The following is a 27,599-nucleotide window of genomic DNA, read 5'->3' on the forward strand; positions in this document are numbered from 1 at the left end:
GAACTGACAAACACCACCAGCAAACCCACCATGAATAAAAAGGTACCTCAAATCAGAAATCATACAGTTAAACTCAGAAATCAAAGACCTTATAAACAAGCCATAGAATTGGTACCAGAGCAGCACTTTTTCAAAGGAAACTACTCCCCGTATTTCCTAGTCCCCAAACAAGACTATCACTAAGACCAATCCTGGACCTAAGGTTCATAAACAAATTCATCTTGACACAGCATTTCAAAATGACAACACTCTAGGAAATAATCCCACAAATTCAAATAGGAGATCAAATGGCAACAATAGATCTCAAGGACGCCTATTTACACATCCCCATGACCAAAAACCACAGAAAATATCTCTGGTTCCTTTACAAGGGAACACTCTACCACTTCAAGGTACTCCCTTTCAGGATAAAATCAGCACCACGGGTATTCACAAAGTGCCTATCAGCAGTCGCGGCACACCTGCGAAAGTTTGGAATGCAATGCACGTCTACCCTTACCTGGACAACTGGCTTATAAAGGTAAACACAAAACACACATGTCTCAGCAACGTTCAAACAGCAATCCACACGCTCCAAGGAACAGGATTCTCAATAAATCACAAGAAATCCTCCACAAAACCAGAAAAGGAAAAGACTTTCTTAGTTGCAAGACTAAACTCACAACTCGCACCGGCTTACCCTACGCAAAAGAGAATACAAGCGCTCAAACAGGAAACCTCCCTCAACCAGAAAGGTCAATCTCTGACAAGGAGGAGAGTCATGAAACTCATGGGCATGATAGCGTCATCCATCCCACTCGTTCCTTATGCCCACCTACATATGCGCCCTTTACAGGAATGGCTTACCAACAACTGGTCACAAGCCACAGGGAGTTGGGAGGATATAGTGGTTGTTACACACAGGCTGCGAGCAGAAATACAATGGTGGGCATCCGACAACATAGCACAGGGGAGACCTTTCAAAAACCCAACTCCTTCTGTGACAATCACTACAGATGCATGTGAGAAAGTGTCCTCTTTCTTGCATGGTATGCCCCCACTTTTTGCTGAATTGCTGATGTTCTTTGACTGAGTGTGCCCTGGGCTCCTGCTAATCAGGTACCCAGGACCCATGTTCCTTCCCTAAAACCGCATTGAATCCTATACCCAGTTGGCATCTCTGGCCACATGTCAGCCCCTAGTAAATGGTACCACAGGTACCCAGGGCACTGTGACCAGAGAAGGCCTCTAAGGGCTCCAGCACTTACCGTGCCACCCTCAGAGGCCCTGTACCCAGATACTCACACAATGCCTTTGCAGACTGAGTGCGTTGGTGCAGAACAAAGTAAAGAGTCAACATGGCACACATCCCTGTGTGCCATGCCCACAAACCACTGCCCTGGCATACATCAGTCACCCCTCTAGCTGGGTGCCCTATGCCAGTGGTGAGGGTACAGGAGCATGAGCCCTGTACCCCTACAGTGCCCAAGTCCATTCCTGGGCACTGTAAGTGCAGTGCTGCCATTAAGAGTATATGGTGCTGGGAGTTTGTCACTAAGAACTCCGCAGCACCATAATGGCTACACTGAAGACTTGGAAGTTTGGTATCAAACTTCTCAGCACATTAAACACACACTGATGCGAGTGTGGGATTTAATGTAAAATGCACAACAGAAGGCATCTTAGAGATGCCCCCTGAAAAACTATCTAAGTCTAGTGTCCTGGCTGAGTGCCAGACATGTTTCTGGACCCCTGGGTCGAGAGCCTGCCACTCTCGGGGTCCTGAAACAATGCACATCCTGGGACGAGGTGCCAAGCCTCCTCCCCCAGGATGGGCAGGGTTCACGAAGGAGAGACTTCAAAGGCCTGCCGCCTTTGTGAGGCTCTCCAGACCAATTGCTGCTTTCAGCATCTGGTCTCTACTGGTTTCCCCCCCCCACTTTGGGTGGGAGAACCGACGGGAAAAACCAGCGAGGAAAGGAGGTGTGCCCACCTCTGCCAACTCCACCCCTCAGGTGGGGGAGGCGAGGTGAAGCACAACCTTGAGTTCCCACCATCTTGAGGATGGGGGGACCCAGCCAACAAGGGACAGGCTCCTGCCCTCCTCCCACAGGAGAGTGGCAGAATAGGGGTGTACCCACCCCCAGGAAGGGACCCATTGGTCCCTGCCCTTTATCTACCTGTAATGTCCCAAAATTTAGTATTTAGGGGGCACCCTGATCCTTGCTCCCTCAGATTGGAAACCACAAGAAAAGAAGATAAGAAGAATGACCAAAGAGCCGTGCAGAGCTATCAAGAGGACGACGCCCACTGACTTGGCGCCAGCGTTACAGGCCTGTCTCCCTCGAACCTGCTTCTGCGAAATCCCAGCGTGTCCTGCAGCCAGCAACTTCACCAACTCCACAGGACCTGCCTGCCTTCACGTCAAGGACTCCATCTCCTGAGAACACCGGACGTGTTTAAACTGCAGCTTCTGGTGCCAGCCAGAGACCGCGAATCCAGCACACTCTGCACCCACCAACCGCGGCCCAAGCTCGAGTGAGCCAACACCACAAGGAGGTCACCCCGGCGATCCTGACCCGAGATCTGGTGACCCCTGACTTGCCTCAAGCCTCCAGTCGACACCTGCAGCCTCAATCCAGAAGACCCCCTCTACCGCGACTAGAGTGGGTAAGAAAATCTGATGCGGGAAGGCACCCCTGCACCCGACGCCCCACGGACTTGTGTGCCCAAACCAGCAGTGCCTAACACCCCCACGACATCCCAACTTACCCCTCGAAGTGGAGGTCGCATCCAGAAGGTCTTCATCCCCGAGCTTGCAGCGTTTCTTCAAACCGGAGGAGCTCCATAGAAAACCACAGGGCACCCGACATCGAAACAGCACTCTGCACCCGGCCCCCTCAGTGCCGCTGAGGGTGCACTTTTTGTGCCTACTTGTTTCCCCCTTTGCCCTGACCTAAACCCCAGGAGCTTTTCTCCCACAGCCGCGTGGCCTACTAGCCAGCAACCACCAACCGGAAGCCCCCTATCCTCCATAGGATAACATTGGTCCTCAACACTCTGTACCCGGCCGCCTCAGACCCGCTGAGGGTGCAATCTCAATGCATAACTGACCCTGGGGGACCCCCGAGTATAACCCCTGAACCTTAACTCCCACAGCCATTTACTTACCTGTAAACTGATAACCTGTTTTTCTTCCATAAAACAACATTGACAATTTTCTTTCGAAAAAACGATTAAGTGTGGAGTTTTGAAAACTTGAAATATTCTTTAAAAATCATAACAATAACCAAAACGCATTTTCTCAACTGTTTTCAGGAAATGTCCCAGTGCTGAATCGAGGCATCCAGCGCTGATTTAGAAAAAGTATCGTAAAAGTTACTTACTTGCAATTGTCGAAAAAGTCAATTCATTCTAATGTACTATACCTGCTAAGTGTTGCAATCTGCTACATTATCTGTAAACCAAAACCAGTATAATTTCTACTGCATATTCGAACTATATTACAAACAAAGTATCATATTACTGCAAAGTATTTATATGCTTACCTGTGCCAGGCTTGCTTGGTTCTAGAAAAATAAACTAACAGTATAGTTTTATACAAACACAATTGGCCTAGAGTTCAGTTCTTGAGTGTGTGAATTCATTTGCTGACTGAGGGTGCACATCAAATGCTTAACACTGTCCTCTGATACTGCCTTACTGCTCGACCAAGCTAACACTTTAGAGAGTAAGGTTCTATCTAACTTTAACCTCTGCCTACCTTTGGGAATCTTGGACTCTATACACACTGTACCTCACTTTGGTGCATATAGAGCCAGTTTCTCTCATTGCATCCCTCAACGGATGGGGAGTGCACCTCAAACAACTGAAGGTACGAGGTCAGTGGAACAACCTCGACTCCATAAAACACATCAATTACTTGGAAATGAAAACAGTGTTCCTAGCATTGAAAGCGTTCCAGTAACACATTCGCACAAAGACTGTCTTGATTCAAACGGACAACACCACCACAACGTTCTACCTCAACAAACAGGGAGGAATGTAATCCTTTCTGCTAAGCAAGCTAGCTCAACAGATCTGGCAATTGGCAATTTCTCAAAGTATCAATCTGCAAACAATACATCTGCCGGGAGTATACAACCCTACAGCAGATCTTCTAAGCAGACAGAACAACTGCTCCCACACGTGGGAATTGAAGCACAAAACTTTACAATACATCTTCAAACTCTTGTGAACCCCAGAGATAGACCTGTTTATGACAATACAGAACAAGCAATGCCAGTTCTTTGCCTCAAGGTTTCCTCACCACCTGTCAAAAGGGAATGCCCTGCCACTAGAATGGTCAGGGACATTTGCATACACTTTTCCACCAATACCTCTAATACAAAGAGTTCTGGAAAAGCAAGACAACCAAGGACAAACCTAATTCTCATTGCCCTACAATGGGCCAGACAAACATGGTATTCAAGTCTGCTAGAACTGTCCAAGGGACAAATAATCAAAATCAGAGCGGACAAGGTCCTACTAACAATGCAACAGGGACAAATCTTTCACCCAGAGCCAACTACGCTATGCCTAGCGGCCTGGCTCTAAGCGTGGGTGGAGCTGGCATAGTGAGACTACACAGAGGAACTCCGCTCCGCCACCCGCCTCTACTCCCCTAATAAAAAACAGTTACACATTAATTTAAAATGAAATAAAAACCCACTTACCTGTACTGCGGCGTCCCCGGGCTGCCCTCCTCCTCCTCCCTGGCTCTCTCCTACATGGGACGTACATCTTGAGAGAACTGCGCATGCCCGCATGCGTATTTCTTGTAAGACGTCTTGTGAGAACTGCGCAAACATCTCAGAATAATACACCTGTACTGACTTCAGTGTTAGATTTATTATCCCCTGCACTCAGGGGTCCCCTCTGGAGGAGACCCCGGAACCAAACCAGCCTCTGGTGGTTTTCTGACTGGTTACCACCAGACGGCTACCACAAGACAAGTTTCTGGACGCCAGGGGTGGGAACCTTCGCTCCCTGGGCCCAAAAATCAAGCCTTTCCTGGGCAGAAGTGTTCACACCTCCTCCAGGTCAGGAATAGACATCTCTGGCAGGGGAGCTTCTGACTGAGCCCACTGCGCATGCACAGGTGGTTCCTGGGTAAGAACCGTGTGTCAACAACCGACCCCAACCCTTCACACCCATACAGCCTCTTTTGACTAGCTGCCAGCACCCCATGGAAGGTCCTGTGACGCTGCTGTTCTTTTGGTATAAATGGATGCCTTACGTAGATCTGAACAGTCCCACTCATTATTACCTCACCCACCACAGGCCAGCATAATTCACCTAACCAGGTCAACAAATCTTCAAGAAACATTTTGTTACCCACCTTAGAGAAATCAACCCCATCCAGTGAGAAAGAACACTCACCCTTGATGCAGCCATGATTTATAGATAACCTAGCCGACCTGAACTACTTACCAGTCTTATGGTTCACCTGCCCCTGCTTCACAGAGTCATTGCGGGCCTTGACCGACTTGCATCCTCTCCACTTTGCCAGGGGATAATGTTGGACCATGCTTGTACAGACTCCGGAAACCTCTTTGCGAGCCAGCCCATCTCTGAGATAACCAGCTCAAACAAGACTTTTAGTCCAAACTGCGTTAAGTCATTGCCACCAAGATGCACAATAATAATCCCTGGTGCATTAACCCCCGGTGTAAGAGATTGCCCAATGCAGTTCTCAGATTAGTGAAGTGTAAAACTCCTTAACCACAGAAAGCAATCGATATCCTGCTTCCTTGGGCCAGGCTGCATAGCCACCTGCAGGATAAAAAACCTTTGCATGTCTCACATATGAGTAGCCCAACAGCAGCACTTCTGTACCTCCCCCACTCCCGCGTGGACAGGAGGTGCCCATGTATCTAGATGCTGTCTCAAATCCTCACGCCTTCTACCTGCATCAACAGGAGAATAGAAAAAAGGGGGAGATAAAAGGTATTAGAGATAGGAGGCTACAACAAGTTCAATCTCACATAGAGCTTGTAGCAGTCCAATCTCTACCTGCCGATCCTCTGCACTACCACCCCGCTAGCCCCATGCCACTGCAGCAGTGACAGCACCAATTCTAAAGGAATGCGAGCCATAATCAGTAGGATCCAAACCTAATACCCTTAGGGCTGCAGAACTGAAACCTAGCGAGTGGTGTGCCATTCACATGCACCAACAGGGGACTCACAGTCCCCTGAGCTTGGTAGGGCAAAAAGGCCTCCAATTTCCCAGAGGACAGCATTAACTACCTGGAGCCCTATGCAGTAGATTGTGGTCGCCCCTACTCATTTGGTCGGTCTTTTTAACAAAGTGAGAGATGTAGTGTCTTGTACATAAAGAACATTAGAACTTTTTTGGTTCCTACTGTACACTGTAGGCCTCTGACAGCCTTGGAGGGATGAGTTGAAGTCAGGCTTACAATTGAGTTCTGATTTACCTGCACCAGGATAGAGACGTGTAAAAATTAGTCTCCGTGTGTGGCATAGTTATTGGTGAGTACCTGGGCTGGTAGTTTGCTACTACAGCCCTACTTTGGTTAAATGCATTCTTTAATCAGAAGAATTATGATGGCTCCAGAAAAAAACATTTCCTGTAAGAGTCAAGCTGGAGACAGGTAGTACCTTAAACAATCCATTATACATTGTAATCCAAACAGAGCATGTAATGTAATTATCAGAAAAGTGATTGTTTGCTGCCATCATTCATATACAGTATAAATGAAGTAAGGTGGGATTTGCTGGCTCAAATTTGTAAATAAAATGACATGTTCTCCCTCTGTCTCCTTAGCCACAGCTGGCTTCTCTCTCCAATCACAGAATGTCCTATGCTATGGCAATCCATTTAATGTACATGCAGAATCAGAGCACTGGAGCATTCATGCAAAGAAAGCCATAAAAACACATGGAGATAAACTGCAGCGCAGGCTTCAGGAACGATAACGGCCTGCAGTTTGAACCCAACCGTTCCACAGCTTGTCACGGGGGTGACGTCAGTGAGTCTTGCTCACTTGGCCTCATCTTGTGATGAACTGTTAACGTGTGGAGTGTCATAGCGCCAGTGTTTGATTGACACTCAGCCCATGGTGCTACAGGGATGTAGACTGATGCGCCTGGGGTTAAGTTTACTTCTTTGTTAGGAGATGGAGTTCCATAGCGTTGCACGCTATGTCTTTGCCAGGCTCATGACCTCACAAGCCTCAGGGCTGTGAGATTGTCAGACTGGTAAAGGCTGTTCAATCGATTGATTATCTTGTTTGTTCACTTTAATATTTGTTTTTTCAGTGAATTTTTCTTTTCTTTATCACATGCAACATATCTTATGCCCAACCCAAAAAGGCAATATAATTAAAAAGACCAACCCAATAATCCCATAGGGAGCTGGGTATACTTATAATAATAATCACAATTGTCCTGTTGGACTCTTTATGAATATGGGACCTGCACAAACTCAATTCGAGGTACTCTGATTAAAGCAAACTATTCAACTTCTTGTAATTAATACTATATGTGAGCCTTCATAATCCAATTTTCAATTTTTATGTCTATTTCAAACATCACATAGGTGAAGGACATACATTTATGATAAAAAGTCACAAAGTGCAGACAACGCAGTGAAAGTGAAGTGCACAAGTGATTATTTATAATTAAAACCAGAATGCAACATAAAGTAATGATCAATGGTATCCTCTAAAAAGACAAATAGGATTCTGCTTCGAATCACAGTTTTAATGGTTATCAATGCAAACAATCAATGACCTGGGTGTCTAATGTCGATGTTTCAACCATTCGGTTATTAGCAGGGTCTCATCAGGACTTGTCATCTGAAGCACAGGTCACCTATGAGAGAAAACATGAGGCCCAATCCACATAACGTATCATCTATTGAGTGAGATTAGCAGAGACGCCCAGAGTTCCTGCATGCGAGAGTTGGAGGAAGGTCTTGAGCCTATTTGGGATCCATAGCTCGGAACAAACTCCCTCTTGATCTCCGCACTGTTAGCAATGACAATGTTTAAAAGAGGTTGAAAACTGGTCTGTTTGTGCAGGTTTGAAACAGCCAGATTTACTTACTCTTCTGACCTGTGCTAGACGCCGGGACACTCTTCGGAGTAGCTGTGCTCCTTACAAGTCGCTTCATCATCAACACTTGAAATCTATACTGAGCTCAATCAATCAATCAGTGACACTTATAAAGCGCGCTACATACCCGTAGGGTCTCAAGGCGCTGGGGGGGGGGGAGCCGCTACTGCTCGAACAGCCAGGTCTTCAGCTTCTTCCTGAAGGAGAGGTGGTCTTGGGTCAGGCGCAGGTCGGTCGGGAGGGAGTTCCAGGTCTTGGCGGCCAGGTAGGAGAAGGACCTTCCTCCTGTAGTCGCTCTTCGGATGCGGGGGACGGCGGCGAGGGCGTGGTTGGCTGATCGGAGGTGGCGTTTGGGAGCGTAGAAGTTGATCCGGCTGTTGAGGTAGCTCGGGCCTTGGTCGTGTAGGGCTTTGTGTGCGTGGGTGAGGAGGCGGAAGGTGATTCTTTTGTTGACGGGGAGCCAGTGAAGGTCTCTCAGATGTCCAGAGATGTGGCTGGTTCGTGGGATGTCGAGGATGAGTCTGGCTGAGGCGTTCTGGATCCGCTGGAGTCTCTTCTGGAGTTTGGCGGTGGTACCGGCGTAGAGGGCGTTGCCGTAGTCCAGTCGGCTGGTGACGAGGGCCTGGGTGACGGTCTTCCTAGTCTCGGTGGGGATCCACCAGAAGATCTTCCGTAGCATGCGTAGGATGTTGAAGCATGCCGAGGAGACGTTGTTGACTTGCCTGGTCATGGAGAGGGAGGAGTCCAGGATGAAGCCCAGGTTGCGTGCATGGTCTGTCGGTTTGGGTGCGGTGCCCAGGGCGGGAGGCCACCAGGAGTCGTCCCAGGCGGAGGGAGAGGAGCCCAGGATGAGGACCTCCGTCTTGTCCGAGTTCAGTTTCAGGCGGCTGGTCGTCATCCACTCGGCTACCTCTTTCATCCCTTCGTGCAGGTTGGCTCTGGCGGCGGCGGGGTCGTTGGTCAGGGAGAGGATCAGCTGGGTGTCGTCGGCGTAGGAGATTATGCTGAGGTTGTGTTTGCGTACGATGGCCGCGAGGGGGCTCATGTAGACGTTGAAGAGGGTGGGGCTCAGAGATGATCCTTGGGGGACGCCGCAGATGACTTCGGTGGCCTCTGACTTGTACGGTGGTAGGCGGACTCTCTGTGTTCTCCCGTCGAGGAAGGAGATGATCCATTCCAGCGCCTTGTCCTGGATTCCGACGTTGCTGAGGCGCCGTACTAGGGTGCGGTGGCAGACCGTGTCGAATGCCGCGGAGAGGTCCAGGAGGATGAGGGCCGCTGTTTCTCCGTTGTCCATCAGGGCTCGGATGTCATCGGTGGCGGCGATGAGGGCGGTCTCGGTGCTGTGGTTGGCTCGGAAGCCGGACTGTGAGGGGTCGAGGGATCCGTTCGTCTCGAGGAAAGCGGCCATCTGCTTGTTGACGGTCTTCTCGATGACTTTGGCTGGAAACGGGAGGAGCGAGATGGGGCGGTAATTCTTGAGGTCGGTGGGGTCCGCTGTTGGTTTCTTGAGTAGAGCGCTGAGTTCGGCGTGTTTCCAGCTCTCGGGGAAGATGGTGGTGTCGAAGGATGTGTTGATGATGTCACGCAGGTGGGGTGCGATGACAGCGTCGGCCTTGTTGAAGACGTGGTGAGGGCAGGGGTCGGTCGGTGATCCGGAGTGGATGGAGTTCATCGTGCGGATGGTGTCTTCGGTGCTGATCGGGGTCCAGGCGTGGAGGGTGGTGGTGGGGGGTGGTTGTTCGGTCATGGTGTGCGTTGGTTGGTTGTTGAAGCTGTTGTGTATGTCCGCGATCTTGTTGTGGAAGTATGAAGCCAGGGAGTTGCAGAGGTCTTGCGATGGGGTGATGTCGTTGTTTCCTGCGCTGGGGTTGGAAAGCTCTTTGACGATGTTGAAGAGTTCCTTGCAGTTGTGTGCGTTGTTGTCCAACCGGTCCTTGAATGCTGTTTTCTTGGCGGCGCGGATCAGCTGGTGGTGTTTCCGGGAGCTCACCACGTTATGGATCTCAGTAGGAACACATCAAATTAATTCTGTTTCCGACTATATGGCAATTTACACAAAGACATACAGAAACTTGATCCGGGTAGCGAACATCTCTTTAAATAAATCTGTGTATGAAAAATCTATGTAGACTGACCACAAACCCGCATTGTGGATACATCTTACAAATCAAGGGTTTAGCGTAGTGCCAGATCAAACAAAGGACCCTTGTGGGAATGATTATCACAATACATCCATGCCATTCACAGTCTACTTTTAACTTGCATGCACCACCAGTGTGTGACAGAGTGAATTAATTGGTATACAATGATTACCGTCATATATACATGCTGTGTTCAGTGAGCGATGGTTAGCCGAATAGAATTTGTGTACAATGTCATGCGGTGGGCTCAGACCAATGTCCCAAAACCATATCAAGGTCACCGCCGCATATCCCATCTCTGAACCCAATATTGCATGACCCGTATACATGTCTGACAGTCTCACATATGAAAGTGAGCCGAGGGGCAGTCTGTATTCATGCTGTGTTTTGGAAAAATGTGCAATGGCTATAACCCCTGGAGTGCTTTTACCCATAGAGCCGCGGTTGCTTCAAGATCTAAATACAACTGCATCAAGGCTCGTTATCTGGACTAAATCCTAATACACCACAATAAGTTCCTGATCTATTACAGGCAGCACCTACTATTACATATATCCCGTCCACACTTACCATTCACAGAGATACGGACATGCCTCCACTAACCACAGCGTGTTGTAGAAAGTGGATGAGCGGGACGCCCTGCTATAGATAAGATCATTGTCTGTGAGCAACTAGACCGTCACGCGAGAATACCGGTCACCATGTCGGGTGTAGGAAGCCACCACCTGTGAAACAGTGACACTGCATCCAAGTGTATTCTTGTTAGTGTACGGTCATATGCAGTACTATTGTCATGATCCTTACTGAATACCATGATTTATAAATTCATGGTTATTCATATTATTTCTTTTTTTCTTTTCTTTTCATCCTAAAGCATACCCTTACCACGTGAAAATCATCAGAAGAAGGAAAATATCTGCATGCGTAATCCTTCCTAAATATTGGATACCGCATAACCATTCAGGTCAAAACGGTTGGGGGGGGGACTCGTTCCAACTGTCAGGGTGTCCTATATTATTACCAGTGTTGTATAGTTCACAGTATTTTATGCATATTACAATCAGAGTAGAGAGTTTTTAGTTAGACATAGAAAGTCAATGGTGATTGTGGACATCATTCAGTCCATGCTCAGTGCTTTTCAGCGTGTCAGTCCATCTGCAGCCGCATTGATTTAACTTTGTTGCCAGATCACCACCACAGCGATCTGGTTTGATCACTTCCAGTACTTGGCACCGGATATCTTCAGCACTGTGGTTCATGTGCATAAAGTGCTTCACCAGAGGGGCCCCTTCAAGTTTGCACCTGCACAACTCCTGTGCTGACAGATCCTCTGTTTGACCATTTGCATTGCCCGACCCATATACACTAGGTTACATGAACAATATTTGTTATCAATTCAAAGAAAGGGGGGGTGGTGAACCACAACGGTCTCAATACCAAAACTGATTTGCGTCTGGCAAGTCTGTGTCTAGGGTCACATAATGGATGAAAAAAAATTGACTGGAACCCGGCCCCAAGCTTTCTCCAGTGGGTGAGATTAATTCAAGCATTCCTTCAATCAAATTATTGTGTTTTTTCCCAGTAGGGGATGGATTCAAATGAGTATGAACTATATCATCAAAAAAACATATTCACTGACATTAATGTTTGTCTAGCCAACTCCATGAGTTCCCATAACAAACATTTTTTATTTTTATTTTTATTTTAGCGATTTGTATAGTGCCTGGTGACCCAAGGGCATCCCCGCGCTGTGAAAAGGTTGTTTATTCATTGAGGGAAGGGAGGAGTGAAGATATGTTTATTGGACAAAACAAACAAAAAAACATTGGCGAGCTACGGTTAGCTGAGCAATCTATTACTTGCATCCCCCCTCAAACCATGGCTCTCCCCGGACTGCAACGCTCATGGCCACACAATGCTTATATCAATAAAAACACAGCATAATTAAATATCAACACTTAAACAAAGAAATTATAATAGTGACATCATTGAAAATGATCAATTGAAATTGATATGTAATGTCCTCAGTGATGTTATCAATGTCATGTTGATGTCATCTGTTACATAATGTTTGTGATCCTGAGCAGTTTAGAACTGGATTATCATCTAGGTTACTAAATTACTATCTAGCCTGGGTTACCAGAATGTGTTTGTTGTGCTTTTTATTTGTTGTCTTGACAGCTGTACAAATCTGGACTAGAACAGATCTTAACTTTGTGTTTGTCTGCAGGTGCAGGTTCGTGACAGAAGAGTCTTAATACCGAGGAAGTTAAAGCCTTCCACAAAATTGAGAAATGGTGCAAGACCACCGAGAACACTGTACAGAGAGAGGCAAAATTATGTGGATTTTAAAGAAAATAATGAAATGGCGAAACGTAATGAAAGACAAATGCAAATCTCTGCAGCCAAATGGTCAACAGAGGAGGAATGTGAATGTGATGGAGAGAAACCTCTAAATCAAAGGAAAGGAGTTGGATTACAAGCAAAAGATCACTTTGGAAAAATGGAAGAAGGAGACAGCGGCTTTCTGGAAATGACTGGGCATGGGTGGAATGAGCATGGTGAACTGTTTGGGAATGGTCTGTGTGAAAAACAAAGGGAAATGCATGGAAAACATATTGAAGAAAAACAATCAAAAGGAAATGAAGAAAAGCAGGTAGACAAAAAGCATATGAAGGTGAATGATGAGAAAAGCAAAGAACTTGACAAGCATACAAAAGATGAGGAAATGAAAATGAAAAAGGATAAAGAGAAGCACCTTTGGGTAACAGAGGACAAGGGAAATGAAACAAATAATATAGAACTAATGAAGAAGAATGAGGAGAAGCAAATAAACAGGAATAAGGAGAAGAAAGTAAAAGAGGATGGGGAGGAGGGGAAAGCAGTTGAAGAGAAACGAGTACTAGAAAATGAGAAGCAAAATGAAGAGGGTGGGGAGAAACAACGGAAAGATGCAGAGAAGCAAAACATAAATATTGAGAAAGGAAGAGCAGACAGTAAGGAGACGGAGAGGGTAGCAGATGAAGAGGAGCAAATGATAGATGAAATGGACAAGCAATTGGTACTGGATGAGGACAAGCAACAGAATATGTTAGAGGAGAAACTAAAGAAAGAGGACGAAAGGAATCAAAGGAAAGAAAATGGCAAACAGCAAAAGAAAGAGGATGCAGAAATGCAAATGAAACATGGTGTAGAAAAGGAAAGAAAAATAGTTGAGGATGAGCAAAAGAAAGAACTGCAGGAAAAGCACACCAAAGGAGATGGAAATAATCATGTGAGAGTGGAAGACAATCAAGGAACAAGAGATCTAGAGAGTGAAATAAAAAACATCGAGGAGAGTCAAAATAAAGATGGGATGCAGAAGCAAAGACACAAAATAGGGGAGATGCATAGGGTTAAAATAGAAAACAATCAAATAATGAAAGATGAGGAGGAAAGAAAAGAGACTGAAGATATGCAAATAAAACAGCAAAATGAGAATCAATTAAAATATAATTTAGGGAACCAATTGCAAAAGCATATGGATACACAACATAAAGAAAGTGAGGACAATAAGTGGAAAGAAGGCCAAGCGAAGGAAAGCAAGGAGCAAGGGAAAGAACAGGAGCTGCAAACGAGGAAGGGCATGGTGAATCAAATGAAGGAGAAAGAAGTGGATGAAACAAATCAGAATAAGAAGCACCCAAAAGCTCATGAGGTGCAGCAAAGTGAAGAAGGGGAGGTGAAGGAAAGCATAGTTAGTGAAGAGAAACAAAGGAATGTAGATGTAATGAAGCAAAGAGAAGAAAGAAAGCACAAGGAAGAGGTAAAAACCAATCAAGGAAAAGAAGGTGAAGAACAGCAACAATCTAATGAGTATAGGAAGAGAGCGACCAAGGAATATGAAACTAATGGAGACGTAGATAATCAAAAGAAACAGGCTGAGTATACGCAAAGCAATGAGCAGGAAGAGAATGAGGAGAAAGACAAAGGTGGTAAGCAAAGATTGATGGATAATGAGATGCAATGGAAAAAAGACGAGGCAATGAGTATTAAAGGAAGGGAAGAGAATCAATGGAAAGAGAAAGACAAACAGCAAAGTATAGAGGGTGAAAAGCAAGATAACAAGGAAGATAAAACACAAAGCAAAATGGATGAGGAAGAGCAAAAGAGAGAGAATGAGAAGGATCAAAGGATTGAGGATGAGGAGAATCAAAAAGGAGATAACAAAAGTCAAGGCAAAAAACATCAGACGAAGCAAAGAGAGGAAACTGAAGAAAGGCACAGAAAAAATTGTGAAGACCAGCAAAGGAAAATTGGCAAACAGAAGCATATACATCAGGAATCCGAACAGCAAGAGGAAGAAGCTGGGGATATGCAAAGAAAACAGACTGAGGAAAAGCAATTGAAAGAGGCTGTAGAAGAGCAATTGAAAGAGGTTGAGAAGGAAAGGAAAGGTTCTGAAGAGAAGCAAAGAATAGAGTATGAAATCAAGAAAAGCAAAGAGTACCAGAGAAACCAAATGAAAGAGGAGCTGATAAAGCAAAAGAAAGAGGCTGAAAAGAAGGAAAAGAAAGATGGTGAGGTGAAGCAAAATGCAAAGTATGAGAAAGCAATAAATGATGATGAAGACAGACTAAAGCAAGAGGACAATGGGGAGCTAACAAAAGAAGGTGAGCAACAATTAAGAAAAGAGGATGATAGGAAGCAAAAGAAAGAGGTACATGAAAAGCAAAGATATCTTGAAAGAAATGAGCTCAGGAAAGAGCCTGAGGATATTCAAAGGAAAGAGCTGAACGAGACTCAGGGGAAGGAGAATGAGGAGAAGCAAAGGATAGGGAGTGACCGGCAAAACAAAGATGCTGGAGAGAATATGATTAAAGAACGTGAGGAGAAAGATAGAAGAGAGAGAGTAGAAACACAAAGAATAGAAGATGGAGAGAAACAAAATGAAGAGAAGAAAGGAAAGCAGGCAGAGGAAGAACAAGAGGTTGAGAATCAAACTAAAGGAGAAGAAGAGAAGCATGTGAAACAGATAGAGATAAAACCATGGAAAGAAGCCGAAGATAGGCAAAAGAAAGAGCAACAGGAGAAGATGATAGCAGATGAAAAGAAACAAAAGCATATGGCTGAGAAGGAGGAGACGAAAACTGAAATAGAGAATGAAACAAGAGGGTCTAAGTATAATGAAATAAATGAGGATAAAGAGACACAATTGAAAGAGCATGGGAAACAGCAAAATAAGCAGGATAAGGAAAAGCAAAAGAAAGAAAGTGAGGGGAAGAAAATCCAGCAGGACAAGCAGAGAAAGGAAGAAGAGGCAAATGAAACTGAAGAGGTGACAGATAAGCAAATGCAAGGGGACAAAAAGAGGCAAACAAAGGAGGATGAAGAGCTTCAAAAGAAAGAGGATGCGGATATGCAAAGTAAGGAGGTGAAGCAAAGTGATCATAAAGTAGCCGAGCACCAAATAGAGCCAGAAGGATTTCAAGGAAACAAATCAGAAGATAAGCGAGGAAAAGAAAAGAGAGATCAAAGCATAGAGGATGAGAGAACGAAAAGGAACATTGACAAGGAGAGGCAAATAGAAAACTATAAGGTGAAGCAAGGGAACATGGATGAGAAAAAACTGAATGGGGTGAAGCAAGTAAAAGGAGCTGCAGAAAAGCAAAGTAAAGAGAACAACAAAGAACAATGGAAAGGTGGCAAGGAGAAACAAAGGGAAGAAAAGACAGAAATGAAAGCTAAGGAGGAAGAAATAAATAAGGATGAGGAGAAACAAAGAAATGAGGAAGTAGAGAATCAAAGGAATGACGTGGTGAATGAAAGACAAGGGGATGAAAAAACACTAAAGAAGGAAGTGGACAAGAATCAAAATGAGAAGGATGAGGAAGGGAAAGAGGATAGAGAAGGACAAAGGAAAGAGGATGAAAAGCAAATAAAAAATGACAAAAAGGAAATCAAAGAGGAGAACCAAAGTAAAGAAAACACGATGGATGGATTGGAAAAGCAAAAAGTAGGGGTTGAAGAAAAGCAAAGGGAAAATGATGAGAATCAAATAAATAAGGGTGAAAACAAGCAAAGAAAAGAGAATGAAAAGCAGCAAGACAATAGGAATAGAGATATTCAAAGGAGTGAAGCTGAGTCAAATCAAAGGAAAGAAGATACGAAGAAGGAAGTGAAAGATGATATCAAGGAACATATCAGAGAGGATATGGCGAAGCAAAGCAAAGAAACTAAAGAGAAGCAAATAACAGATGATGAAAAACAGAGTAAAAATCTAGAACAGGAACTAAAGGTGGAGAATCAGAAGGACCATGGTGGAGACATGCAGCAACAAATACAGGAGGAGCAAAGGATAGAAAACAACAAGAAAATTGAAAAAGAGAATGAAATGAGAGAGTCTGAGTATAATGAAATAAATGAGGATAAAGAGACACAAATGAAAGAGCATGGGAAACAGCAAAAGGAGCAGGATAAGGAAAAACAAAGGAAAGAAAGTGATGAGAAGCAAATACAGAAGGACAAGAGTAAGCAGAGAAAGGAGGAAGAGGCAAAGCAAACTGAAGAGGTGACAGATAAGCAAATGCAAGGGGATGTAATGACGCAAACAAAGGAGGATGAAGAGCACCACAGTAAAGGGCAAGTGACGATGCAAATGAAAGAGGTGAAGCAAAGTGATCATGAAGTAGCGGAGAACCAAATAGAGCCAGAAGAATTTCAAGGAAAAGAACTGGCAGATAAGGAAGGAAAAGAAAAAAGAGACCAAATGATAGAGGATGAGAGAAAGAAAAGGAACAATGACAATGAGCAGCAAATAGAACATTATGAGGTGAAACAAGGGAACATGGATGAGAAAAAACAGGCTGAGGTGAAGAAAGTAAAAGGGGATGCAGAAATGCATAATGAAGTGAAAGCTGATGAACAATGGAAATGTGGCAAGGAGAAACAAAGGGAAGATAAGACAGAAATGAAAGATAAGGAGGAAGAAAAAAATGAGGAAGTAAAGAATCAAAGAAATTACATGGTGAATAAAAGAAAAGGGGCTGAAAAGAAACCAAAGGAGAAAGAAGACAGGCATCACAATGAGATGGATGAAGAAGAGCAAGAGAAAGAGGACAACGAGGGACAAAAGACAACCGATGAAAAGCAAATAAACAATGACAAAAAGAAAAGCAAAGAAGAGAAGCAAAGTAAAGAAAACAGTAACAAAAGGATGGATGGTTTGGAAAAGCAAAACTTAGGGGATGAAGTAAAAGAAAGGGAAAAGGGTAAGAATCAAATAAAGGTTGAAAACAGGCAAAGACAAGAGAATGAAATGCAGCAAGACAATAGGAATAGATATACTCAAAAGAGTGAAGATGAATCAAATCAAAGGAAAGAGGATGAGAAAAAGGAAGTGAAAAATGATGTCAAGGAACAGATCAAAGAGGATACAGTAGAGCAAAGCATAGAGGCTAAGGAGCAGAAACTTGCAGATGATGAGAAGCAGAGCAAAAATATGGAACAGAACCAAAGGGTGGAGAATCAGAAGACCCAGGAAGAAGACATGCAGCAACAAATAAAGGAGGAGCAGAGGAAAGAAAACAACAAGAATATCGAAAAAGAGAATGAAATGAGAGAGGCTGAGTATAATGAAATACATGAGGATAAAGAGACACAATTGAAAGATCATGGGAAGGAGCAAAAGAAGCAGGATAAGGAAAAGAAAAGGGAAGTAAGTGATGAGAACCAAATCCAGAAGGACAAGGGTAAGCAGAGAAAGGAGGAAGAGGCAGAGCAAACCGAAGAGGTGACAGATAAGCAAATGCAAGGCGATGTAGAGAGGCAAACAAAGGAGGATGAAGAGCACCAATGTAAAGAGCAAGTGAAGATGCAAAGAAAAGAGGTGAAGCAAAGTGATCATGAAGTAGCAGAGAACCAAATGGAGCCAGAGGAATTTCAAGGAAAAGGACTGGAAGATAAGCAAGGAAAAGAAAAAAGAGACCAAATGATAGAGGATGTCAAAAAGAAAAGGAACAATGACAAGGAGCAGCAAATGGAAAAGTATGAGGTAAAACAAGGGAACATGAATGAGAAAAAACTGGCTGAGGTGAAGCAAGTAAAAGGGGATGCAGAAATGCATAATGAAGTGAAAGATGATGAACAATGGAAAGATGGCAAGGAGAAACAAAGGGAAGATAAGACAGAAATGAAAGATAAGGAGGAAGAAAAAAATAAGGGTGAGGAGAAACAAAGACATGAGGAATTAGAGTATCAAAGGAATGACGTGGTGAATAAAAGAAAAGGGGTTGAAAAGAAATTAAAGGCGAAAGAAGACAAGAATCAAAATGAGATGGGTGAGGAAGGGCAAGGGAATGAGGACAAAGAGGGACAAAAGAAAAAAGATGAAAAGCAAATAAAAAATGACAAAAAGGAAAAGAAAGAAGAGAAGCAAAGTAAAGAAAATGGGAACAACAGGAAGGATGGTTTGGAAAAGCAAAAATTAGGGGATGAACTAAAAGAAAGGGAAAAGGCTAAGAATCAAATAAAGGGTGAAAACAAGCAAAGAAAAGAGAATGAAAATCAGCAAGACAATAGAAATAGAGGTACTCAAAAGAGTGAAGCTGAGTCAAATCAAAGGAAAGAGGATGAGAAAAAGGAAGTGAAAGATGATGTCAAGGAACAGATCAAAGAGGATATGGTGAAGCAAAGCAAAGAGGCTAAAGAGCAGAAAATTACTGATGATGAGAAGCAGAGCAAAAGTGTTGAACAGAAACAAAGGGTGGAGAATCAGAAGAACCAGGAAGAAGACATACAGCAACAAATAAAGGAGGAGCATATGAAAGAAAACAACAAGAAAAGTAAAGAGACCGAAGAAAAGCAAAGGAATCAAGGAGTACTAAAACCAAAGAATGAGGAAGAGGTTAAGCAAATGAGAGAGCAGAATGATCTCCAAAATAAAGAATTTGAAGAGCATAAAAGGACAGAGAGTCAAGATAAACAAAGGGTAGAGGATGAGAAGAAACACTGGCAAGACGATGAGATGAAAAGAAAAGAAGATGACGAGGTGGAATTGAAAAAAGGAGCGGTGAATCAAAGAAGATTAGGTGAAGATAAATGTGAGATGAGTGGTGGGACAAAGAGAATTGGAGTTTATAAGGATATGCAAAAGAAAACTGACGTTGACAAAGAGAAACAAAGAAAAGATGAAGAAGAGAAACAGAAGAATGAGGATGAAAAGAAGAAAATGAAAGAGGTTGAGGAGAAAGAAATGGATAAAGATTTAGAAAAGTCACAGACGAAGACAAAAGTAATGCAAAGGAGAACATTGGATGATGACCAAAGGAAAGAATATGCGGAGAATATAATGACAAATGATCAAGTGAAACAAAAGGAAGTGGATGAGAAGAAGCAAAGAAATAAAGATGAGGAAAAGAGAAGTAAAAAAGACGCACAAACGAATGAAGGTGAAGGGGATCGAAAAAGAGACGCTGAGGATGAAAGGATGAGAAATGGTGAGCAGAAGCACAAGGAAAAGGACAAGGAAAAGGGAATATTTGCTAAAAACGACAAGCAAAGCAAAAAGGATGAGATAAAGGAAAAGAGAAAGGCTGAGGAGAAGCAGAGTGAGGACGAGGGGGAGAATGAAATAAAAACTGGTGAGAAGCAGCAAAGTAAAGAGGATAAAGTGAAGCAAATAAAAGATCATGTAAAACAAAAGAAAGAGACTGAGGATAGGGAAAAGAATGAGAATGAGGAGAAACCTAGGGAAGAGGATCAAAAGATAGTGCAACAAATTGAGGTAAGGGAGAAACAGGAGACAGAGGATGAAACCAAGGAAAACAAAGTTAATGAAGACGCAGGAAGTAAAGAGGGTGAGGGGGAGCGAAAAAGAGACTGTGATGATGAATATTACAAGAGAAAGCAGCTGCACAAAAAAAATCAGGAAGAGCAGAAAGAACAACAAGCAGAGGCAAATCAAGTGAAAATGGTAGAAGCAAAACGTGTAAAACAGAGTGCTGAGAGGCGAAGGCAGAGGAAAAAGGAAAGACGGTCAAAGAAACATTAGAGGAATTTGGTCAATAAAAAGGGAGGTTGCATGAAGCAATGAAAACAACATAGAATGGGAAAAAAAAGACAATGTGAAGGAAACCCCTATTTGGCTAAATGGATTATAATTTACATAAGGATTAATAAAGGAGAAGTACAAAAGGTGCAGGGAAAGGATAATTTAGAACAGGTATGGAAGGGCCAAATATTTAAATGGAAACCTATTACAGTAATGCAGTAAAAGAGAATGCTGCCAATAAGTACAGAAAATACAGTTATTAGAAAGATAAGCTACAATTCAAGAAAGTGAAAGCTGAAAACAACACTAGAATGGGAAAAAGTCAACAAATGGAAGCAGACGAATTAAGGAAAATGCACGTGGAGAAACTATTTAAAGAGAACACTTGAATAAGAAAAATAGCAAATAATGCCTAAAAGAGAGGGTCAGCAAAACCAATGCATAGGTTCCCAAGTAAAAACTGAGAAGAACGCCCATCTGCTTGTAAGAGTTACCAATACAACAAAATGAAGAAAAAAAATGGCTTGGGTACTTGAAAGAAGAAAAAAAAGAAGCTTGAACATCATAAAGACAAGGCGTAGGCAGGTAGTGGGCAGAAACACATGGAATAAAGGTTTCAGTTTGAAGTAAGAAAAATTATGGAACACCAATAAATACAATCAAATCTACCACTGCGATGTCATGGTGGTGGTCATTCTTCCCTGCTTAGAGCGGGAAGACCATCGTTAGACTAGATGTTAGGCAAGAAAGTCCCAGGCAAAGAAACAAAATGATGACTCTGACATGCAAGGAAAAAATGCCTGTACATTAATGGCCATGGATTTTCGACTGTTAATAACAACCCCCCTCGTAGGGGATTTTGTCTTTGAAAAACAAAAAACTCAGCTGAGCAGGACCAAGGTAACATGGCACAGCTCAGCAAAGTGCCCTGCCTGTGGCATCGGTGGTTGGTCAGAGGCAGCGACATCTACAGCAGGCAGATGGGGATCTCAAAAGATGTCTAGATACTTGCCTTAGCTTTGGGCGTTAACATGGATGGCAACTCAGAGACAAAAGACCTCTGCTGCCACTGACATTAATATTTATTCTGAAGCAGAAAAATAACTTGAAAAAGCTAGAGCTAGACGAAACAGAGGGGTAGGAAGAGATGATAGGGAAAATAAACGTGACATGTTAAGAGGTGTTTGGCGACACTAGGAGGAAACATTATTTGGAAGAAACAAAAAGAACAATGGAGAAACAGGGCATAAAAAGATGTGAAAAACTGAAGAAGAGTTATCTGAGAAAAACAAGCAAGGTACTGGAGTGGCTGGAGAATTTATAAAGAAATGGAGCTTGTAATAGACAATGTAAGATTGATTACACGTTAACCAGATGGAGAAGAGCGGATGGAAAGCCAAAAGGGGTTAGAGAGAATGGAACAGACCAGGGCAAAACAAGAGGAGGAACAGGGAGAGAAACTTTCAGAGAAGCTGCTAAGGAAGAACACAAGCATAGCCATTCTTTTCCTTATGAAACTCCAAAGAGTGCCTGGTCAGTAGTGCTTAATTTTTTTTTTTTCGGCATAATTATAGCACAATTTACTAATTTGTGACACAAAGCAACAATAAACGTTGCTGTGTTGTCTCAAAGAGGGAGAGCTGAAATGTGCCATATCTACTAAGATATGATGGGTGTAGTTCTGCTCTCTTGTAACTCTGGTGCACTTCTGGCTGCTTCACAACAATGCAGGCATGGTTGTGCCATGACGAAAGGATGTCTGCATTATGTTCAGGGTAGTTTGTGTGCAGTCAGGGATACCTTCCTGCACTAAATCTATTCTTAGAGGCGTATTCCTCTTTGTGTGTATGCTGCAAAATACAGTACACATTTAAAGAGGAAGCAACAAGGAGAAATACAGATATTTTTTCTCATTACGCCAGCCTCGGGTAGGCTCACCATTTTAGAGCAAACCCATGTTTAATGACTTCAGTAAATATGGATTTGCACCAAAATACTTTGTATGCACGAAAATGCACGAAAATGGAAATGTTTCACACATGTAATGCCTCCCAGACACAGGATAACTCAAGGCAGTCCTATGCACGGCATTGCATTACTTTTGGGATAAAATCGCACACAAATCTTGATTTGTGTGGCTTGGGAAATCCCAACATAGATTTTGAGTCGGGCCAGAAAGTGACGCAACCCTGAACCAAAATCATAGTTAATCTGGGCTGTAGTTGTCTTTTACTTAATGTAGCACATGGTGGACTTCTGCACAGGTCAAAACAATTGACACCCATATTGATCGGTGTTCTGCCACAAACATTCTTCTTTCTTCCAAAGAACTGGTTATCTTCATCGCTTAGCATTTATTCATTGGATAAATGCTTTTTGTGACAGCCCATTAGAAAATAATGACCACTGTGAACAGTCATATCAGATGGATGGTACTTATTGGAAAGAGTGATGCCAACATTAGAGCTGGATAATGTTTTTATTTGTAGAAGGCAAATGTGGTTGGCCGTGTCATTCGGCATATTCTTGCATGATCAGCATCTGCTACCATGTGGCGAACTGGAATTCGAAAATACCACCCTGTCTATTGAGGGGCAGTTTGCATTGTTGCGAATGGTATACTGTGAATCTACCATCTGTGTGGCCTTGGAGTGGTATTAGACCTTCCAGACATGGTTATCTTCCAGCCTGTTCCTCTCACCAAATATTTATCGGACACAAAAAGCTATGCCACTGCACACATGTGGTACTTTTAGCCCTCTTTAACAAAATGTTACCTCAAAGCCTTGCTACTACCTCAACGGAATCCTGGGCTTGCAGCATGTGTTGTTGCTGTGCACTATCGTGACATTTACTGTTGGGTTCAGAATAGTACATGTTATTAGCCAACAATTTAAATGGAGGAGGAACCTGAGCCGTCGAATGAACCATTTTGTCCTCACAAGCTGAGGGAAATGCAGTTCACAAACCAGTTTGTTTCTGCCAACCATTCTACACAACGTATATGTTACCTGGCTGGAAAGAACCATAAAGTAGGAGGGCACTGAAGAGGGCTTTAGACAGTGGGCTTGAATGTTACAGGAACTGCTGGACTGCCAGTAGGGTGAGTGGTGTGTCTTCGACCAAGATTTGTGCCTTGATGTTTTGACGGGACACAGTGGATAACGCCTGACCCATGTGGTACTAAATGCTGTGGGGCGGTTGTAGAAGTGCAGGCCATCAACAACTGTGACGTAAACAGCTAAAGAGGGATGCACTGTCTGTGAGGGGGGGCCATACAAAAATGTGACATGGATTTGCTTTGTCTTTGCGAACAACATGCATGCCCAATTTCGTATTGATGTCAACAGTGCTGAACCAAATTTACTTAAATGTAAATGAACCGATTTATGTTGATTGCTGTTGCTATCCCTTTGGATGGCTTGCAACTTTAATAAAGATTTTTACAAAATAAGTTACCCAGACACTCATCCAGTATGTTCTTCTGTCAGTGGTGATGGCCGACAAAAGAAACCTCAATAAGTCCATTACATTGAGAAACTCTATCAAAATCGTAGTCCTAGAATGTTTTGTAACTTGTGTTAGATAAACTTTGTACACAAAGAGCGTAATTTTAAAATCTTTGCAAAAATGACACTTTCAGAGATTGTATTGAATAATGAATCTAAAAGAAATAAATATGTTTTCCTACTAAAGGAGTGTTTCGTTCTATTTCTAGAGACCAGACAACGTCCTTGTAACAACAATGTCGTGATAGATTGAGACGTGGGCAGGACAGAGGCACATTCATGAGCTCCTACAATCACACCATAACTTGAGAAGTGGACAAAGTTCTTGCAGGGGTCATGCATGTCCTGTGGAAGTCAACATTTAAGTGGCTAACCCCTTCGGTGCTAGGCCTCCCCCGGTTGCTAAGCCTTTGGGGTATTTGGGGTCGTTTAAGCTTAGGCCCGCTTATGTCCATATAAGGTACCCAGACCAAATTTGCTTCCTTTTTTCCCAACATATGGGTAGAACCCCTGAACAGGTGGGAGAGATGAGCAGGGTGGCTGACACAAGTGCCCTGACAGATCTGGATTCTGGGGGTACCAATCCCAAAAGGAGCAAACAGGGGGGGGGAAAGTAGCCAACCAGCCCCTGGAAAAGAACTTGGGGCACAAAAGCAGGGAAGTGGGCAGAAGGCCAGCATATAAGGCAGTTTGCAAAGTGGCACTCCTTCTTGCAGCCCAGCAATCATTGTTCAGCGTTCCTTCCATTGTTCTTTTTGCAATTGTCACCCGAGTGGGATGGGTATGCCGAAACGTGGGGCCCGTTCTCTCAATGCCACTGGAGTCAAGCTAGCCTTGCTGTTGAGGGGTGAGACCCTGAAACCGATCACAGTATGCTTGTTTACGTCCAGGGAGGACCTGACTTGGCAGTTCAGGCTGGACTTTTCTAATGAGGCACAGGGTCAAGACGGATATGCATATGGCTGGGACCATACTGGGGTGGCATGGTGAGCAAAAGAACAATGGAGTTAACCCAGATCCATTGACTAGGGGTGAATACTTGATTTGCACTGCATTCCATCCATCATCTGTGTGTCTTCAGCCATCAGTAGGCATCAGATCAGCACAATAAAGCAACTAGTCCAAATAGTGGTATCCCCTGGTGCAGAGCAGTCCCCTGGCAATGTGCAGCATGTAGAGCCAGCAGCGGGTGGTTAACAAGTCCCACGCAGTATCTGATATCATGACGGTCAGAGCCCCTGTACTTATACTCAAAAGGTCTTTCATCTAGGGGGCATTTCAAAGGAAACCTTACAACACTCCCTTTCAATCCCAGCCATGGCTCCAGATGTATAGTAGGGGGTAAATCAGATCTTTGTGTGAGGGAAGGACACAGCCTGGGAAGATTCAGTTTGCAGATGGATGCAGATGCCTCTCTTGTCACAACCAGCCCTTGCTGTGTTGTGGTTGTCTGGAAAGTATGCACAAATTGTAGCTGTCAACCAGGCCCTGACGTGTATTGGAGTCAGGCTGCAAAGCACTGGAGTTGTAAACACAGAGAAATGCCCACTTTCTAAAAGTGGCATTGTCAAAATAGGAATGTAAACTCTAACTACATCAGTAAGCAGGATTTCTCACTACCATTCCAAACATACCAAACACGCTGACGCTACTCCTTTCAGATCAGAAATTACCACTTAAACATATATAAGGGAATTCCCAATGCTAGCCTATTAGCGGAGTAGGCCTCACAGCAGTGAGAAACAAAATAGGTTGTTTTTTAGTACCAGGACAGGCCACATAATTAAAGCACATGTCCTACCTTTTACTTGCACAGCACCCTGCCCATAGGGCTCCCTAGGGCCTACCTTCGGTGTGACCTAGATGTAGTAAAAGGGGAGTTTAAGTTTTAGCAAGTAGTTTTACATGTCAAGTCAATGTGGCAGTAAAGTGCGCACACAGGCTCTGCAGTGGCAGGTCTGAGATAGGTTTGAAAGGCTACTTCTGTGGGTAGCGCAAGTAGTGATGCAGACCCACTAGTAGCATTTAATTTACTTGCCTTGTGTACATGGGATACCACTTTAAAAGGGTCCTACGGGTAAATTAAATATACCAAACAGTTGTAACATTCCATGTTTAAAGGAGAGAGCACATGCCCTGTAGCAGTGGTAAAGTGCCCAGAGTCCTAAAGTAAACAGAAAGAGGGTCAAACAAATAGGAGGAGTAAGGCACATCTTTGAGGATGACCCTGCAAAAAGGGCCAGGTCCAACAGTGTCCATACCACAAATTACCTCCAGTATGCCAGTGCCAACCCTTTGTCATGGAGGTCCCGTATAAGAGATGTTACCCTCAATAGTCATTGGCAGTATTTTGTCACAATTCCCAGTTATGTTAAGAATTGGCTCCAGTATGCCTGCACCAGTATTTTGGCCGCTGGTCCCTCTATACACCAAGAATTACCTTGTATGCCAGGGCCGAAAGTCGACTCGCAAGCATAACTCCACTCACTTGTTCTAACTCATTCACATTCACTCTCACTCACTGTGACTCTCATTCACTCTTACTTACTTTACTTACACTGGCCTACACTGTTACACTCAAACCATCTCCCTTATTCTCATTTACTCTGACTCACTCATGCTCACTTACTGCCATTCAATCCTATTTATTCTTACTCCCTACCTGTCCCTGATATTCACTTTCACTTTCCCATACATGCTCACATATAAACCTATTCGCTTACACCTAAACACGCCCTCTGTCCCACAAACACTCTCCCACCAGCAGGCAGGTACACAACATACCTTTAAAACTTTTAACTTACCCCAGTTGACAGAGAAGGTCCCTTTTCAGCTCCTGATGTTCCGTTTTCCAATACACTAATAGAGAGTAATATGCAATTATTTACTGATGGCGTAATAAAAATTAGGCCATAGAAAATGATGGAGCAGTCCCTTTTTTCTTGCCACTGATTTTGCCACCTCTGAGGCCAGCAGTCACAAAGGCAGTACCAGGGGTCACACAAGCTAGGGGTCGCAAATGACATCCATAGGTCACTAACACTTTTGCGGTTGATGTAAGTATGTCTCAGTAAATCCCTTTATAAATGTACTTCATCATTTGTGAATCACAAAACAGAATTTAAAATCATAAACTTATCTATACCAATATATTGGAGAATCCAACCCTATGCAGGTGCTTGCATTTTTATTCAACCATCATAGTGCAGATAAAATATTCATGGAATGCACTCCTATAGTTCAAGAGGACTACCCTACATCTCTAGCTGGTCTAGATTGCAGTCAGCCTATATTGAGGGGGTCAATTTCCCTTGTGTCTTGGCCTCAGTGAATCTGCCCACTTCACTAGTACCTAACGCTTCTACTAGTAATTAAGGGGCTGATTACGATGGTGGTGAACCCGCCACCGGCAGGTTGCCAGTGGCGGGTTCACCACCATCATAAGACCAATTTTCGCCCACCACATTATGATGGCGGGCGGTGTGTTGCGGATGGAAAGCCTGTGTGCCATTGGTCCGACAGCGGCAATCATTACGATTGCCTGTCGGACCGCCCCGCATCCACAAAATGTTGGCTGTGCCTAGCAGGCACCGTCCGCCAGATAAGGATGCTGCATCCCCGCCAGTCTTTCCATGGCGGTACAACCGCCAAGCAAAGGTTGGCAGGGATGTACTTTGGAGGCCCTTTGCGGGCCCACCTTGTGCAGGGGCTGGTTATTTGTGCTACATTTCCCTGCGCCATGTGGCAGGCTCTGCATGGTGCCTGCAACGTAGTGCAGAGAAATGCAAACAGTGCATTTTTAACATTGTGGTGGGCG

At 43.9% G+C, this 27,599-nt stretch overlaps 1 protein-coding gene across 2 annotated transcripts in view; it reads left to right on the forward strand.

Annotated features, from left to right (window-relative positions):
• The window catches only part of LOC146798442 (uncharacterized), a 549,773-nt gene extending 525,805 nt beyond the window's left edge, over positions 1-23,968 (forward strand). For both annotated transcript variants that reach the window (XM_085625710.1, XM_085625711.1), the window contains one exon: positions 12,474-23,968. In XM_085625710.1, coding sequence (XP_085481836.1) covers positions 12,474-20,273 — 7,800 coding nt within the window. In that variant the 3' untranslated portion in view covers positions 20,274-23,968. The remainder of the gene's footprint in view (positions 1-12,473) is intronic.
• Positions 23,969-27,599: the final 3,631 nt, after the last annotated feature.

Source organism: Triturus cristatus, chromosome 9, assembly GCF_964204655.1.
Source record: "Triturus cristatus chromosome 9, aTriCri1.1, whole genome shotgun sequence".
NCBI lineage: Eukaryota > Metazoa > Chordata > Amphibia > Caudata > Salamandridae > Triturus > Triturus cristatus.